The sequence below is a fragment of the Sparus aurata genome, chromosome 6 (genome assembly GCF_900880675.1).
Source record: "Sparus aurata chromosome 6, fSpaAur1.1, whole genome shotgun sequence".
Classification (NCBI taxonomy): Eukaryota; Metazoa; Chordata; class Actinopteri; order Spariformes; family Sparidae; genus Sparus; species Sparus aurata.
Window position 1 is genome coordinate 27078087 of NC_044192.1, and position 16146 is coordinate 27094232.

Consider the following 16146-nt stretch of genomic DNA (forward strand, 5'->3'; position numbering starts at 1 on the left):
ACACTACATCCAGCTGCGCGCTCCTACGGTGTTTGCATAGTGATAGGTACTTTTTGTAAAGAAAAAGTAGAAACAGATTGTAAACAATTGCTTGTCATCACTTTATTCATTTTATTAAATTGATTGTTCTCACCATGTTGTTGGCATTGTAGGAGGACAACCACATGCATGAGCCACTCCCTGGATGAATGCACACAACTTGAGTGAAGGCAAAGACGACTGGCACCTTCAAGATGTCTAAGAATAAGATTGTATCAGAGCAGCATCTTGTACTACCAATTAAGTACCACAGTTACCTTATTTATCTCCTTGACATGAGAATTTGTGAAGACTTGACCTCTTTATTTATCCTCTTTATTATTTCCGACATTGAGAGAAATTAATAGTGGTTACATTCAAAGTATCATGTACCACTTACCTAAGAAGTTAAACTGTCAAACTTTTAAAATGCTAGCAGTGGAGGGCTTTAAATGATGTAATCAATTAGGCTGTATAGACTGAACTGATCTATTCAGATTATCAGCTCATTGTTGTCCGAGCTGATAAACCAGAGTGTGGCACAGTGGCATGTCAATTATTGATCAATTTAAACAAATGAATGGATATCATTATAAAACATCCCTACAGTGTTTAGAGTTTACTTTGAAAACACATAATTGTAAAGTATGAACAAGAAGAAACGTGAAATGACAGTTATGACATTCAGCTGATCAGTAAAGAGATGCAAATTAAGATAACCTAAACGTTGAATAATTTGGGTACACGCAAATGTATATTATCATAATAATAATAATAATAATAATAATAATAATAATAATAATAATGTAGTGAGAATTAAAATGTCTAAATGTTTAGTATGTACATATTTGTGAATGCTTTCATCGTTTCATTCATTTTTATTGAAATTATTTTATTTTTTGCTCAGCATCGAGAGCGCGCACGTCACGTTCTCACCCGTACGTGCTCTACGTTCTGCAGACACGCGCAATGATAGCCGGAAGCACCGATGGGAGGAAAATAAAAATCGATGAAATCCACTGTTATTCGCGAGTGTAAACCTCTCACTTACTGTCCTTTTTGCGACCGTAGGCTCGAATTCATCCTCCACGCACACTGCCACCGTGCCGGAGGGGACGGCAGGGAGCAGGAGAGCTGCTCCGTTTGAACGAAGTTGCTCGGTAGGGGTTTAGCTGACGTGTGGAGAAGTTGAGACTGCCAGAGAGCAGATAAACAAACATAAACAAGCAGGGATCAGCTGAGCGCCAGTCCGAACCGAACCAGCAGCACGGAGAGATGTCAGGGAGAACGAGTTTCCTCTTTTGCGCCCAAGAATGATCCACAGGAGACCGTGACTTACACTGATACTAGCTCCATGTCAACTGTCAACACTGGCACACAAAGAATTTCGGAAACACAACACGAGGACCAGCCATAGGCTTTAGCAGAGAATCCACTGCTCCTGTCACTGTCTCTTTGTCAAGACTTAGCCAGCCTAGCATGGACAACCAATGACTTTACCATCCAGTTCTCAGCTGTAACGACACGAATACACATTACAGTGCAAGGAGAGAGGTAAACACTTTTTTTTATTAACTTTGCTTCTTCTTCCATAAGGGGCCTGCGAACTGAGGCACTGAACTAAGCTAGCTTGGAAGGCCACATATCCTGTTTGTGTTTGAATTGTTTATGTGGCGGTCAGACTGTTATCTGTCCAGGTTTGATGTCTCTTCTAGCGTGTTCCACACAGACTAGTGTCAACACAAACAGAGCTAACACACTGTAGTTGTTTGCTGCTACTGCCAACAGTAACCATGACATGTAAGACATGTTGAATGTAAGCAGAATCGTTTTTCTTTCCAATCTTGCCATAACCCCTCCCTGGCTGGTGTCAGAAGTGGGATCAACATGGCCCACCAGGCAACCCCTAGTTCCCAGAAGGCCCTGATGATGGAGCTGAAGTCTCTGCAGGAGCAGCCGGTGGAGGGCTTCCGCATCACTCTGGTGGAGGAGTCTGACCTCTACAACTGGGAAGTGGCCATCTTCGGGCCCCCCAACACCCTGTATGAGGGAGGCTACTTCAAGGTGGGACGCAACTTTCAATTAGAAAAAAAGGGGGCAGGGGATAATGGATTCAGAGTAGTCACAACTTTGCACCGTGTTCAGGCACATTCATGAAGCTTATTTTGCGCTCTGTATATAAATGCATACAGTGCGGCTGTGCTCCTTGGCATGTTATCTTTCCGATTAATCAATTCAATATCAATTATCAATTAAAGCTGCTGTAAGCATGACTTTCTTCTTAAAATAAGTGTTGAATAGCTCTCTATTCCAACAGTAATCACTGTCGTGGAGTGTTTGGTCAGTAACCCATGTCTCTCCTCCCCCTGCTCACGTAGTAAAAGACAAAATACATTTTCTGGTATCCCCGGCTCCTTTAGAGAGCAGGATCCTCCTGTTTGCTGTTATGTCTGGCGACTTCCACTGCCGGTTCATATAATGACGTAGAGAGGAGGGAGGGGAACGCTAACTGCAAAACAGACAGGAAGTTAGCTAAAATGACGACAACGCTTGCAGCAGCATAATGGTCAAACAATTGTGAAACATGCTGTTTGCACTTTCACTGAGCCAAAAGTTACGTCTTTAAAAACCTTTTGTTTGTCCAACCGAGTGACAAAGACAGCCAGCGAATCTTTGACATTTTAGCTTTAAAAATGACTGAAAGGATCAACCAATCGTCAAAAAAGCTGGCAATACAGTTTGTGTTGATCGACTGATCGATTAATGGACGGATTGTTGGGGCTCCACAGTATCTATGGAGGACATACAGGAGATTGCTGCAACTTGGAAAACAGACTGCTAGTAAACCGACAGGGGCTGTGTTTGAACCCTAAGTGTCGGACCAAGTAAAGTATTGTTATTTTTAGATTGTTGCACTTTTAAAAACTATAATTCACCAATAAGGTGGCTCACTTCTACTGGTCAGTTCTGAAGGGTCTTCAGGCAGCCATTTACACTTCTCTAATTTGTAGTCTTTCCCCCTGTCCCTCCACTCTCCTTGTCTGCCCCCCCCCCAGCTCTATCTATGTTGGTTGTGCCTCAGATGGCTATTTTTAGCCGTGAGACCGATATAAATGGCACCTCAGCACACAGAAAGAGCAAGAGAGAAGGGCATGATGAGACTCATCTTCCTTTTTTCTTTCATGTTACTTATTCAGTGAAACATCCCGAAAATGCGACGGCAGTAAGTGCCTGCATTCAAGTTGGGGCAATGCAGATGATGCTGTAGCCTCCTAGGAATGCCAGAACAACACAGGGCAGAGCAGGCGCTGCTGTAGTCTACTCTCACAGCTGACCAGCATTGATTGTGTTATGCTTTGGCTACGCGGTGACGTTCTTGTGTTATCTATTGTCCTGTCAAATCAGTGTTGTTTATATAGCCTTGATCCACGCGTTTGTTTCAGAGGGTTTTCACGATGTGTAAAACACGTTATGTTACACCCTCTATTCTTAGACCCTGCAGGTGGGTAAGAAAAAGGTGCACACAAAAAAAAAAGGGGAGAGACCTCAGAGCAACCGGGGAGAGATCCTCCAATCAGAACAGTCAGATAGACAATAGGTACTGTAGCTGGAGTTTCCTGTTTCTGTTTAGCGACATGGAGCCTACTCTTCTTGCATTGAGGCAAATATTGCTTACCCCTGACCCACTGTGACACCCACAGAATTACATCAACACATTGTAAATGTAATTATCATGAATTACAATGCTGGCTTGTTGAGCCTAGCGTACTAAGAAGAGGAATGCCTTGACTGTTTGATTGATCTGCATTTAATGAAAGGCCAGTGGCAGAGACTGACTAGTATAACTGCATGTAATTTTGTTTCCGCTGCTGAACCCTGCATGGCTCCACAGTCATGCATTTGTGACTGGGGGGAAGATGTTTTGGTATGCGCCTGCATGTCAGTATGGTAACTGATAGCAAGCCCTGAAACTTGTGCCAGTGCGTTGTGACATCTGTGTTTTTAACGTCTCGAAGCTGCGCCACTGTAGCGACTAGTCGTGGAGCAATGATAGTCCTATCAGAGTGGCAGCAGTCTGGTGAGAGCTGGGGTGGAGTTACACACACCCAGGCCTCTGATGTTGATAATTGCACAATACTTTTGGGAAGAAAAGACAGAACCGGAAACACCAGCTCTTAAGTCACCTAATCTGCAGCCGTATTGAAACATAGATGTAACTGCTTTCCAGTGTGATTGTCACATGGTTGAATATGATGATATTCAATAATTTTTTAATCTATTTATTTATTTATACAGGAAGCTGCTTTGTGGTTGAATTCTTGCTTTGAGTCAACTTGTGCAGTTAGAAGAGTCAGTCGAGAGAAATCTCATTTTTTTATGCATCTTTTAAGTCGGATGTGAACAGAGAACAGAGTCCAATTTGTCTTATAACTTCAAGTCTGGACATATCAAATTTATCAAGTTTTATTTATTTATTTCTTCAATTAGATTTTAAATTACGTTAATTGCAACTTGTGTCACCTGCAAAATGTTTGTGATTTGTTGTTGAAGAAAGCATGAAAGCAGAACTGAATTTGTCATTCCAGAGAAAAGATGTATTTCAAACGTATGTGTTTTTAGCTTATTTGGATATAAAAAGTGTGTATTTTCCATATTTCCTGTCATTTCACCAAACATCACTTCTCACATCTCCCTAGAGGTGTCCCCGGCAGGTCTCAACGGAAGTCTAGCTCGGCTGTCTGTAAAACATGTGTTGACTGTCAGCTTCTGTTTGTTCTCCCAGGCTCACATCAAGTTCCCAGTTGACTACCCGTACTCCCCGCCCACCTTCCGCTTCCTCACCAAGATGTGGCACCCCAACATCTACGAGGTAAAACATTTTGTGTTAGCCATTTTATATGTGTGCACATGTTATATGGTCTATTTTGCTCTCTTTCCAGAACGGAGATGTGTGCATCTCCATCCTGCACCCTCCTGTGGACGACCCTCAGAGCGGGGAACTGCCGTCTGAAAGATGGAACCCCACCCAGAACGTCAGGTAATCTCTGCCTGGTTCACAAAGTGGGATCCAGGGATCCCCAGGGGTTCCTGGGAGGGGGGTCTTTATTTGTCACATACACAGAGCATACAATACAATGTGCAGTGAAATGCACTTTAGGCCCTCCAGAGATTTAGAGAAAATAAAAGAAAACGAAAATAGTAATAAGATATAGAGATGAAAAGATACAAATCAAATATAAAAAATCAAATATTACAGTATGTATACACATTATGTTATACACATAACATCGGTTTACAACAAGTAGAGGTGGCAAAGTATGTTGATGACTATGATGATGCAAACAGTGACATGACCAATACAGCTGGTGTTGTTGAAAAGTGAATAGATGGGTAAATAATAATAATTCCATCTCTAAGTAACACAATAACAGAAGTTATGACTGTTTGGGCATGGGTGTCAAAGACTTTCAGTAATACAACTTCCTAATTAAAAATATTATCAGATGGGTGTGAGAACCACTGACCAATGCCACGCAGCCTTCTGTATGCATTTAAATCCATTCTACAACACACGTCTGCTGGATTATTTGTACAACAGACTGATTTTGAAATATCTTGCCCTATTAAATTTGTGTTTTTGAATGTAGAATATAGGATGATAATGCCAAGCATTTGGTAGTACTGGGCGATACAGCTATAAAATAATATTGGGATACTCTAGCATTGGGATACTTGATATATATATCAAGATATTTAAAAATCTCCTCAAAAGCCCTCCATAAATGCTAAGAGTTGGATGAAATCAAGTATAATGATACTTTTGACCGAAATCAATATTGCAACAATATTGCAGGGATGGCTAATGGTGCATTTTTATATTATCACAATGTCACTTCTGATAAATAAACATCAGTAATGTGGTTATAATGACCAAGTGGGCGAAGGCAAGTATCAGAACAAGTACAACAGTCTGGTTAGATTAGAAAATGACATCGATTTACTGTAATGTCGCCTTTAAAACCAGGAACAGACAACACACACACCGTATCAATTCTATTTCAATTCTTCTGTATTCTCTGCTTTCAAAAATGCCTGGAATAAATTAAAAAAAAAAAAAAAAAAAAAAGAAAGAAAGAAAAAAGAGTTGGAGGACTTGCCATGCCCATCCACAAAAAGAAAACATGGAACTTCATGTAATATACATACAGCGTAAATCAAGTGTAACAGCAAATTGAGACCGGTGTGAATTAACATTTTCAGCTTTAGTGTTCCTTTGTTCACCTGAAGAACAAGACAGTACTGCGGGGCAGCTTTCAGAATTCCTTTTAAAATGAACACGTCAGCAAGACTCGTTTTGTTGAGGACTCGTGGTAAAGTGCTGAGTCTGTCTTTGAGAACCTGAGCAGATTGGATGCAGCAATGTAATTGAGCCACAAGAGGAAAGAGGTGAGGTAACGCCTCTGTCTGAGCTGGGATGAAGCTTATTACAGCTTCAAAAAGCCTGTGCAGAATTTCCTCATCTTCTTTTTTTTAATACACTGACTTGATCTGATTTTTGACTGTCCTCATTTCCTGTCTGCTCGTGTGCTGTCCCCTCCATCATCAGGACTATACTGCTCAGTGTGATCTCTCTGCTCAATGAGCCGAACACCTTCTCCCCGGCCAATGTGGACGCGTCTGTCATGTTTCGCAAATGGAGGGACAGCAAAGGCAAGGACAAGGAGTATGCAGAGATTATCAGGTAATAATCTCCGTAAGAAGTGTTTCAGTCATGTGTGGACATATGTCAACTCTATTGCCGGTCAGACCACGTCACATGCTGACTGTCTCGGCCCACAGGAAGCAGGTGATGTCAACAGCAGCGGAGGCGGAGCGCGATGGTGTCAAGGTGCCGACCACGTTGGCGGAGTACTGTGTCCAGACCAGGGTTCCCTCGCAGGACAGCAGTTCAGACCTCCTCTACGACGACCTCTACGACGACGACATGGAGGAGGAGGACGAGGAGGAGGACGAGAGTGAGATGGAGTCTGTAGGCGAAGCCGGGGGGATGAGCTCAGTCGAGGACGGCGGGACGTCCACCAGGCGTTACGACAACCAGGACGACTCTGGCAACGAAGACTCGTGATGATCTGGAGGACAACCCCTCCCTGCCAACCCACCCTCCTCCTCCCTCCTTCTTTTATGTGTTTCGTTACGATTTTCTGTTTGTGTGCGTGCGTGTGTGTTTGCCCATACAGTGGGGTCAAAGGTCTACTGCCAAAAACCGTTTCATCATTTATTAAACTAATACAAACCATTGGTCAAATGATAGTCGTCAGATGCTTTTACATAGGTTTTTAGCAAAGGTTTGTTGGTACTGTTTCACTCTAAGTCAGAATTTGGTGTTTCCACCATTTGCCTTAATTACAGCTTGCACTCTGTTAGGCGTCAGACGTTCTGGCAGAGTTTGAGAATTGAAATGAATCCAGCACAGTGTGAGAGTGTTTGTCATGTTATATTAAAGTTCACTTTTTTTTTTTAAATGTCCCTGATGTGGAGGTTTAGGATCCATCATCATCGACAGTGATGTAAAGGACCAGAGGTTAGGATCTAGTGGCATTTAGCCGTGAGGTCGCAGATCGCATGAAACGAAACACCCCTCGTTTGTGAAACACACTGAAGGCCCTCTCCAGAGCAAGTGTTTGGTTTGTCACTTCTGGTCTACCGTAGGAACCGGGTGGTGCAACACGACGGACTCTGTAGAAGAGAACCTGCTCCCTTTGTCGATATTAAAGGGTCATTCTAAGGGAGCGAAAACACACCAATTCTTAGTACCAGGAGGTAAAGCAAAAATGAAAACACAATTATGAATATTGTATTCCATTTCTGCCAGCGGATCCCTCTAAATTCTCCACATCAGGCTTTTAAATTCAGTGGTATTACTCCATGGGTCAGTGTGTGAGAAATCATGCGCAAGTTACTGACTCCAGACGAGGCACAACATCCCCGCAAATAAATACTGCCCTCATTGTGGTTAACTCTAGCTTGTTGTAATACACTGTCATGCAACCACACATTCGGGACTGTCCGGTGCTTGGCTGCAACCATGACGCTTTTTGCGAAGAACAAGTCTTTTAACGGTGAAATGTCAGCATTGTGCAGCCCGTGCTAAACCATTTAAAAAGAGGTTTGGTAACTGCGAGAGTCTGTTGGTCTTTAAATTCAAGTTTCGTCAGCTGGAGTAGGGCCGTCCTTGTTGAGTCGGCTTGCATCTTGGATGCAGACGCTGTTCAGTCTTATCAAGACGTTGGTGTTTATACCATGGTGCCATCTTTTATGTCTGTCTGGTCCCTGATTCCAACCATTTAATCATAGTCCAGTGACAGCTAGTTGGTAATTAAATGTCCAATTTGTCTAAATCCCAACTATCTTACAAATTGGACCTTTTAATGGACCATAATATCTCACATTGTGCAGGAGCATAAACGTGTTGATATGTGAATTATACTGCGCACGCGATGAGACAAGCATTTCAGAAAAGCTTCCCGTCACATAGACCAGTCTTTCACTTACATACAGGCATTTCCCAAAGATAAAAATGAAGTCAGTTCTAAATACTTCCATATTTGAAAACTTTCCCCAAAGTCAACAGATTGTCTTAGTTTTTGATAAATGATGAAAACAAGCTGTCCTTGTGGTGGTCTCTTGAACCCCTCTGTAGCTGGCCAGCCTTTCGTCTGGCTAGTCCACGTCAGATTGTATGTGTTCAAAGATCGGCTCTACCCACAACGTGTCTTTACTTGTTGCTGTTTTTTTTTTTTTTTATTTGTTAATCTTTCATTTAGCTGTTTGACATTCTGTTCTCCCTAACTTTTCCCTTGTAATTCCTGGGATGGCTCAGACAGTCTAATGGCTAACGGACACTTTGCTTGTTTGGCTCATTAAGCAGTCGATGAGCTGGCCAGCCTGCCCCATCACTGTCCATCCGTGTGTCCCGGAATATCTCTGTCCCTCTCGCGCCTGTCTCTTTCGACTTTGATGCAATCAACTTGAACTTGCAAAAACAGGCTCTGCCGTGGACCCACCGCGAGTAGTGGTGTCCTTCACAACTGCTCCCTCATGAATCCCTCAAAGCGACGTCATTAGGTCGGGGGGTGAACAAGGTTGAGACCTTTTCTCATGTCGCCTCCTTCGCCTCTCTCTGCCTCTTAAACCTCAGGGCCTCAATGGACTTTCAGTGAGAGAGAAAAACCAGTCAAAGAGAAACATAACACAAAACTGCTCCTCACCTGCACCTCCTTTTTCTTACTTTCTGCATCGCCCGGTGTTTTTTTTTTTCGAGGGCAGAGAGTGAACTGAAGCTCTCCAATCCCACCGCCTGCGTGTTTACACGTGACAGAGTGTTGCTGTTGATCCCGATTAGGGTCCTTTAAGTTCATCTTGGTAGGCTAGAGTCAAACTGAAAAAAGAAATTCAAAAAACACACCTGTCAGGACTTTTCTCCTCGAGGCGATGCTCACATTATGTTGCCATTGATGTGAAAATGTTACACTCTTGCGCCATGACTCCAACTTAAGCTTAAATGCAACTTGGTGAAAATTGGACGTTATTACTGTGCTACACCACATACAGTGTCTGTTTATGGACAGGGACGGAATCAACATGCAGCTTAGCGACACACTTGCATTTGAATGAATATGACCCTGATTGCCTGTTATTTGTGTGCGTGTGTTTGCGTGCGTGTATGTGTGCGGCATGTATTGACATTCACCATTCATCTATTGACTACAATGTCAGGGTTTTCTTGTTCCTGTCTCTGTGGAACCAGTGCAGACTTCTGTCACACAAGTGAGTTTTCCCGGATGACCTTTTCGGACTTTGCCCAGTTGAGAAAATGTTCGGTGTGTTTGCATGGCGTTCCAGTGCTGCCTGGGAGGCCCGGACTGGCTGAGGATCTGACTGATTCAAAACAACAAAACGCCCTCTGAGTATTAAACTTTTGAACACACAGAACAGCCTAATGTGACTACAACTTGTGCGACGTCAAGTAAACCGCACATTGTGAGCTGTGTTTTATGGCTGTGGGTATGAACCTGTTGCCCTTTTCAGCGCAACAGAGCACGGCGCAAACCTCTGATTCAAACGGATGGATTTTATGCCAAGGAAACCAAGTACAGCCCCACAACCGTTCGTTTTAAAGACTACGGAGAAATGGACGCATGTGGTGGATTTAACGCTCTTTGAATGAACTCATGAGAGATACCTTTTGGATTTTAATGTGAAGCCAAAGGAGTGAAACATTTCCTTCTGGCCCAGTGCTTTGGAGGCTCACAGAATGAATTTGGTCGAAGAAAAAAAAGTCGAGGGTGAAATCAACTCCTGAACCGGATCGTTAATGGATTTGATATCAAGGCACAACAGGAAGTGGATAGATGCCAGAGATTCTGAACTTTTCTTTTTAAATATTTTTTTTGCCCACCCATCACAATATAGAGAAGAAGTGAAATTGTAGTTACACATCTCATGTATAGTAGGAATAGTTTGACTTATAAATGTGGCAAAAAATATTTTTTCTGGCAGAATTAGATCGAGAAGATGAGAAGATTGATACCTCGAACTTTTACATATGAATCTACCGCCAATAGCCTGTTAGCTAAGCTTTGCAAAAAGACTGGAAACAGGAGAAGAGCCAGCCGCGCCCTGTCTAGTGGTAAAAAAGAAACGCCAACCAGCACTTCTTAAGGATGCAATACATTGTCAAAGCAGGGTCACTCCAAACAAATGGGGGGCAGCATATCACCAGAGTAACCGACCACTGCTGCTAACTGTAGCTGCCAGGAGCTAGCAAGCTCAGTTAGTCGTGGAGCTAGTGGCCATAGCTTCACTGTTAATGGACAGGAATGTGTGTGGCATCTTCTCATCCAACTCTGGCAGAAAGCAGACAAGTGCATTTTCCAAAACTTGTCTCACATTCTTTTAATATGAAGCTACAGACAGCAGCTAGTTAGCTCATCTCGGCTGGAACAGGTTCAAAGCACCAGCCAGGCTTCATCTTAAGGCTTTAAAGCTCATGAATTGAAATGTTTGTTTGTTTAATCCGCTGATTAAAAATGAAATGTAAAAGGAGAGGTAGTGGTTTTAGCAAGATGCTGGACACTTTTTTCTTCTCTCTCCAGTCTTTGGGCTAAGATAGGCTGACTAACTGCTGGCATTGGCTTCTTATTTAACGGACACACATTATAGTGGGATCAATCTTGTCATCTAACTCTTGGCAGGAATGCAAATAAGCGTGTTTCTCTGGATGTCAAACAGTTTTTGCCTCCAAATTCGTTTAAATCGTTAGCGTAAAGTCTCGGCATAGTTTAGCCCATTTGATAGAAATCCAATGATCAGTTTAGAGCCGTTTGATCTTCAAGCCCTCCTCCTTTTTACTGAAATGTATGCCTTGTTTTTATAATCAGGGCAAGTGGAGAAAAAGCTAAGCGGGCCTTTTGAGGGAAGAGAGCAACAGTTCTAATCTTTGAGGGATGACGATAATTCCCCAACTCAACCTAAGAAATGACTCACTGAAAAGGTCTGCAGTCTGAGCTGTTGAGGCGTTGCTCCGTACACACTATGACATACAAGAAAGACTGAATGAAATCATTTAGTTCATTTAATCTGTGTGTGCGCAGGCGTGTGTGTGCGAGCATGTGTGTGTGCACGAACGTGTATTTTCTGAAGTGTGCTGACGCACACTCAATGGACCGACTTGCGCGTGTCTCCACGACACCACCACAATGTGTTCACACCTATTGATGTTAATGCTGTCCTCGTTGTTTTTCTTCTTTGGTTTTATCTTATTTTTTTCCCTCATCATCATTTTTTTTTTGTGCTTGTGAGGATGCAAATGTCACTCATAAAGTTTCTATTGTGAAAGAAAATAGAAAAAAAGTTACATTGTTGGGTTTGTTTGCAGTATAGCTTTGATATCTGTTGCTAAGCCCGCATTGACATGGAAAACAGACAACACAGCAAGCTGGGATTTTTGGAGTAAAGTTAAGGGGTGATATGCAAATGGAGGCATACAGTTATTGTGGTTAAGTTGGAAAATCATTCAAAATAAAACAGTATGTCATCGAAGCCTGCTGAAAGGTTTTCACCTTATTTTGCCATTGCCCCCCGCTCACTACTACATGGAATAATAGTAGATCCTTTTAGATTTGTTAGCTTAAATTGTTGGCTCAGTCAAATAACATGAAAACCTACCCCATAGTTTTATATAATCAAGCATACGAACTTGATTCCAAAAAAGGTTGCAACGCCAATTCTCCTTACCGCACTTGTTGCCGGCATCAAACCCAGAATTAGTTTATTTACAGTTTTTGTCAGTTTGAACATTAAAGATTCTACAAGGATTTCCATCTGTTAGCGTGTGCATTTGTTCTGAAAGCAAAAACATATCTCAAAAGGTGCAATATTTAAGAATTTTATTCGAAAATGTTTTTTTTATATAAAAGTACCAACGCAAATTATCGACAGAATGTCGACAAATTACAATTTTGAGGTTATGATGCGTTGCATTGTGTTGCAGAGACATCTACTGAAGTTAGCATACTAACCAGTTAGCCCTGGCTCTTCCAAGTCGTACACTCCTGTGCTAGTAGTGTAAACACTAACTCTCTGCTGGTGCTCTTAGTCCAGACCACTTCATGCACGGCTAGCTGAGCCGTCTAGCAGCAGTTAGTGGTAACTTTTGTGATATGCTGCCCCCTTTTTGTTTTTGAGTACAAATTTGACGGCTGGCCAAATCTCTGGTCTCTAATAGCAGCTGTTTGCAGGATGCATTGCGATGTGGTCAATAACTGTAGTATGATGATGGTGAAACAAAGTAAAGTTTGTTTCAGTGCTGTTCTGTACCACCAGACTACAGAGTGGTTTGTTTCCTTAGGGACTGCTCAATTCATTAATTCATCATTAATTGCCCCCCTGGGTGTTTAGAATTGAATTTAGAGGAAGCTGCATTTAATCTGGTAAATGACCTCCAGCGATTTCGCTCAGCTCGGCTGAGTTGCATTGTGGGTAATGTAGGCACCATGTTTCGAAAAGGAAGAAGGACGTGTTATAATACATTACCCGCATTGCAACTTAGCCACTGAATGACATCACCGGAGGTCATTAATCAGATTATATGCAGCTTTTTCTGGAGCCACAAAAGGCTTCATACACTTTGAAAACACACTCAGACGTGTAAAATTGGATATTAGTTTTTTGTGCACACAGCATTGGAAAAAATTACATTTTTAAAAATCCTGCGGCAACATGTGTTCCCAAAAATAATGTATCTGTTGCTCTGGAAAATCCATAGACCTTATGTTAGCAGCTTTAAGTCGAAGCACTTTCTACCAAATAGTTCCAATTGAAATTGTGTTAACGTTGTTCCACGGAACTCATGGTGCAACTTTATTAAGTTAATATTTTTCCCATACTGTATTGAGGTGGAAGTAGACATTTAAAAAACGAATACCTAAGATCCTGGAGAAATTAATGGAAGCTACCTGTATTTCTTAGTACTGCAAGTGGCAAACGAGTATATTTTCTCCCTTAACGGCCAAACTTACACCACAGTATGATCCAGAAGCGCACCCTAATTAAAGTTCATTATGTCACTGAATGCATAGAGATGATTTTAAGATATCCAGTGCCTCATTACAAGATGATGCATGACCTATCAAAGTTACAGAGTGAATGTTTAATCATGAGGAGAGTTGTAATCTCAGTTCAGAACAATTAGTTGTCCGCTATCAATGGAAGAGGAGCTTTTCTGCTCTACCAGGCATGATATTAATTACTGCTTCAATGATTCCCCGATGGGTGTTACAGCAGATTTTATGCTTTTGCTCACTGCAAAGTGTCCCTTTAAGTATACTGTAAAGTATACAGTGTATTCCTTGTGGAAGACATGAGTTACTTTGGCCACTTTCGCATACTTTTTCTGTGCTCACTGCCGTTTCCTGTCCTTAAAATACCCAGAAGACAAATGGCAGTTAATGGAAGTCCTCTCTCCTTTATGAGTTACAAGAACACATTTGTTTCTTTAATTACCCGTATTCCATCGCTGAAGTGGAGGCTATTAATGTAATCCTGCAGGATGACGTTGCGAGCAGGACATGTTCCTGTATATAGTACAATGTGACAGCACCAGTGACCGGGGTCGGGCCTAAAGTCATCGTTTGCTTGGAAGACAACGAGCCCTTTGGATCGAATGCATCTGCGTTACCTGCAGAGTTTTAGGTTCATAGTTGATTTCACAACAGGTTTAAATTGTTGCTGAGTTTTTAGATTTAGTCCTTATTATTTATAGTGTTTATGCTGACTGTGCATAAAACCATAACCAATCAAGGACAGACACCACAAGCAGTAGATAAGACCAGGTGATGTCTCCAGTGTCCAATCTAATGTATGACCCAGCAACTCTGCCTGTCTGTTATTGGCTTCTTAAGTATATAAAGGGCTATATAGTACATATACTTCAGTATATCATCCAGGAAAGGTATTGTTGTTGTATTATAATACCCACAGTGACCCAGAGTCAGTGCATCATAATAGCTCCTCTCACATTTTATGACCATAGTTTCTAACATGATAAAATGATAACCGTTTCTGGCTTTTAATCACAGGACTAATTTTCCAAAAGTTATAGGTGCATTTCACTTTTATTTGGATGCTGAGAGCTGTTACTTCCACATCCTGCAGTTAGTATTTATAGTCCACAATAACAAATGTGCGCCTGATGTGTTGTAAAGAGTCCTTGTTTTTGTCTCCACCCTGTGGCAGCATCGACCGTCTACAGTCTATTTCTTTCTTTAGTGTGATTTGAGTTTTTTATTGAATTTAAATGGGTTGGTACAACATAACATAGAAACCTTCCAGTTTAGATATTTCAACAGCCACTACAATATAATCCACTGACTGTAGAACAAGGAGATCTACCCAAGAGAAGGCAAGGCACAGTTAGCCATCACAGCCAAAAAGTATTCATTAAACAAATTATTAAATAAGTAAGAATATTGATAATAGTAGAAAAAAGACAGAAAAAAAAAACAATAACAGCGTGAGCTACAACCACAATAATAGTGACAATAATAACCTGAAAAATATGCAGATAAATAAATAAAGAAGGTAACATTTAGGGAGAGATAAACAGAACCACAGTTATGAGTCCGGGTTTTCAGCCAGAGAGATATGATTCCAAAAAGCCCCCCATGTTGGTCCCTTAGTGTGGTTTGCGTCATTCCTCCTGATCAACATGGATTCATATGAGGCAGTTTTTATCATATAGTTAACCCATTCCTTCATTTCTGGGAGTTTGGCTGATTTCCAATAAATGAGTACCATTGTGGCAGCTGTGGTTAACCCAGCCATAACCACTGAAAATTCATCTTTCTTCTTTGGATATATTGTGTTCTTGTGAGCTGTCTCTGAGTAAACACAGCCTTGGGGATATTGGCAACGTCCTGCCCAGCCACTCACTCATACATCTGACAATTTTGCTCCAGAAGGGTTGAACAAGTAAACACTCCCAAATACAATGTGAAAAAGTTCCCCTTTCTTCCTGACATTTCCAACACAAGTTATTGCTTGATAGTCCCATCCTACGCAGTCTAGTCGGTGTCCAGTAGTACCTGTGGATTATTCTGTATTGAGTAAATTTACTTTTGGACTCCCTGAGAAATTTACCAGTATATGACAAAATGTTTAACAACTCCTCTTCAACATACATCCCTAGTCCTTTTGCCACACTCCTCTTAAGCTGTCACAACTATTACTGAGGAGTTCATTGGTCAGTCTATAAAAGATGGAGGACTTAAGGTGTTCCGCTGGCAATCTGAGAAAGTCTGTGATGGGATTTCTCTTCTTATACCGAGTCCCTTGTGCGAGACAGCTCCTAATTTGTAGATACTTCCAAAAGTGACCTTTCCCTATGAGGGCGTATCTCCTAGTCAGATCTATACATGACATGAAAACACAATTCTGATACAGGTCACCCACCCGACACATACGGTGTTCGGTGTTTTCCCAGTCTCTATCTTTCTTATCTTTTTTCCTAAGATAGTTGCCACCCCTCTGTATTTCTTTTTATTATTTTAAAATAAGATTTAAGAAAAA

General features: G+C 41.6%; 1 protein-coding gene across 2 annotated transcripts; it reads left to right on the plus strand.

The window, feature by feature from the left end:
* The first annotated feature begins 968 nt into the window (after window positions 1–968).
* ube2r2 (ubiquitin-conjugating enzyme E2R 2) lies at window positions 969–12395 on the plus strand. 2 transcript variants are annotated; one of them, XM_030420021.1, is made up of 6 exons: window positions 969–1572; window positions 1893–2082; window positions 4802–4888; window positions 4959–5056; window positions 6626–6760; window positions 6859–12395. In XM_030420021.1, exons 2-6 carry the CDS (start codon window positions 1906–1908, stop codon window positions 7142–7144), a joined length of 783 nt encoding a protein of 260 aa, XP_030275881.1. In that variant the 5' UTR covers window positions 969–1572; window positions 1893–1905; the 3' UTR covers window positions 7145–12395. The 2 variants fall into 2 exon arrangements, with proteins under 2 accessions (XP_030275881.1, XP_030275882.1); XM_030420022.1 differs by lacking the exon at window positions 969–1572 and having other exon boundaries at window positions 1874–2082.
* Window positions 12396–16146: the final 3751 nt, after the last annotated feature.

Coding starts and splice junctions, on each gene's coding strand:
- ube2r2 (XM_030420021.1), top strand. CDS start 1,906: ATGGCCCACCAGGCAACCCCTAGTTCCCAGAAGGCCCTGATGATGGAG. Junction 2,083..4,801: donor ATGAGGGAGGCTACTTCAAG/GTGGGACGCAAC, acceptor TTGTTCTCCCAG/GCTCACATCAAGTTCCCAGT. Junction 5,057..6,625: donor AACCCCACCCAGAACGTCAG/GTAATCTCTGCC, acceptor CTCCATCATCAG/GACTATACTGCTCAGTGTGA.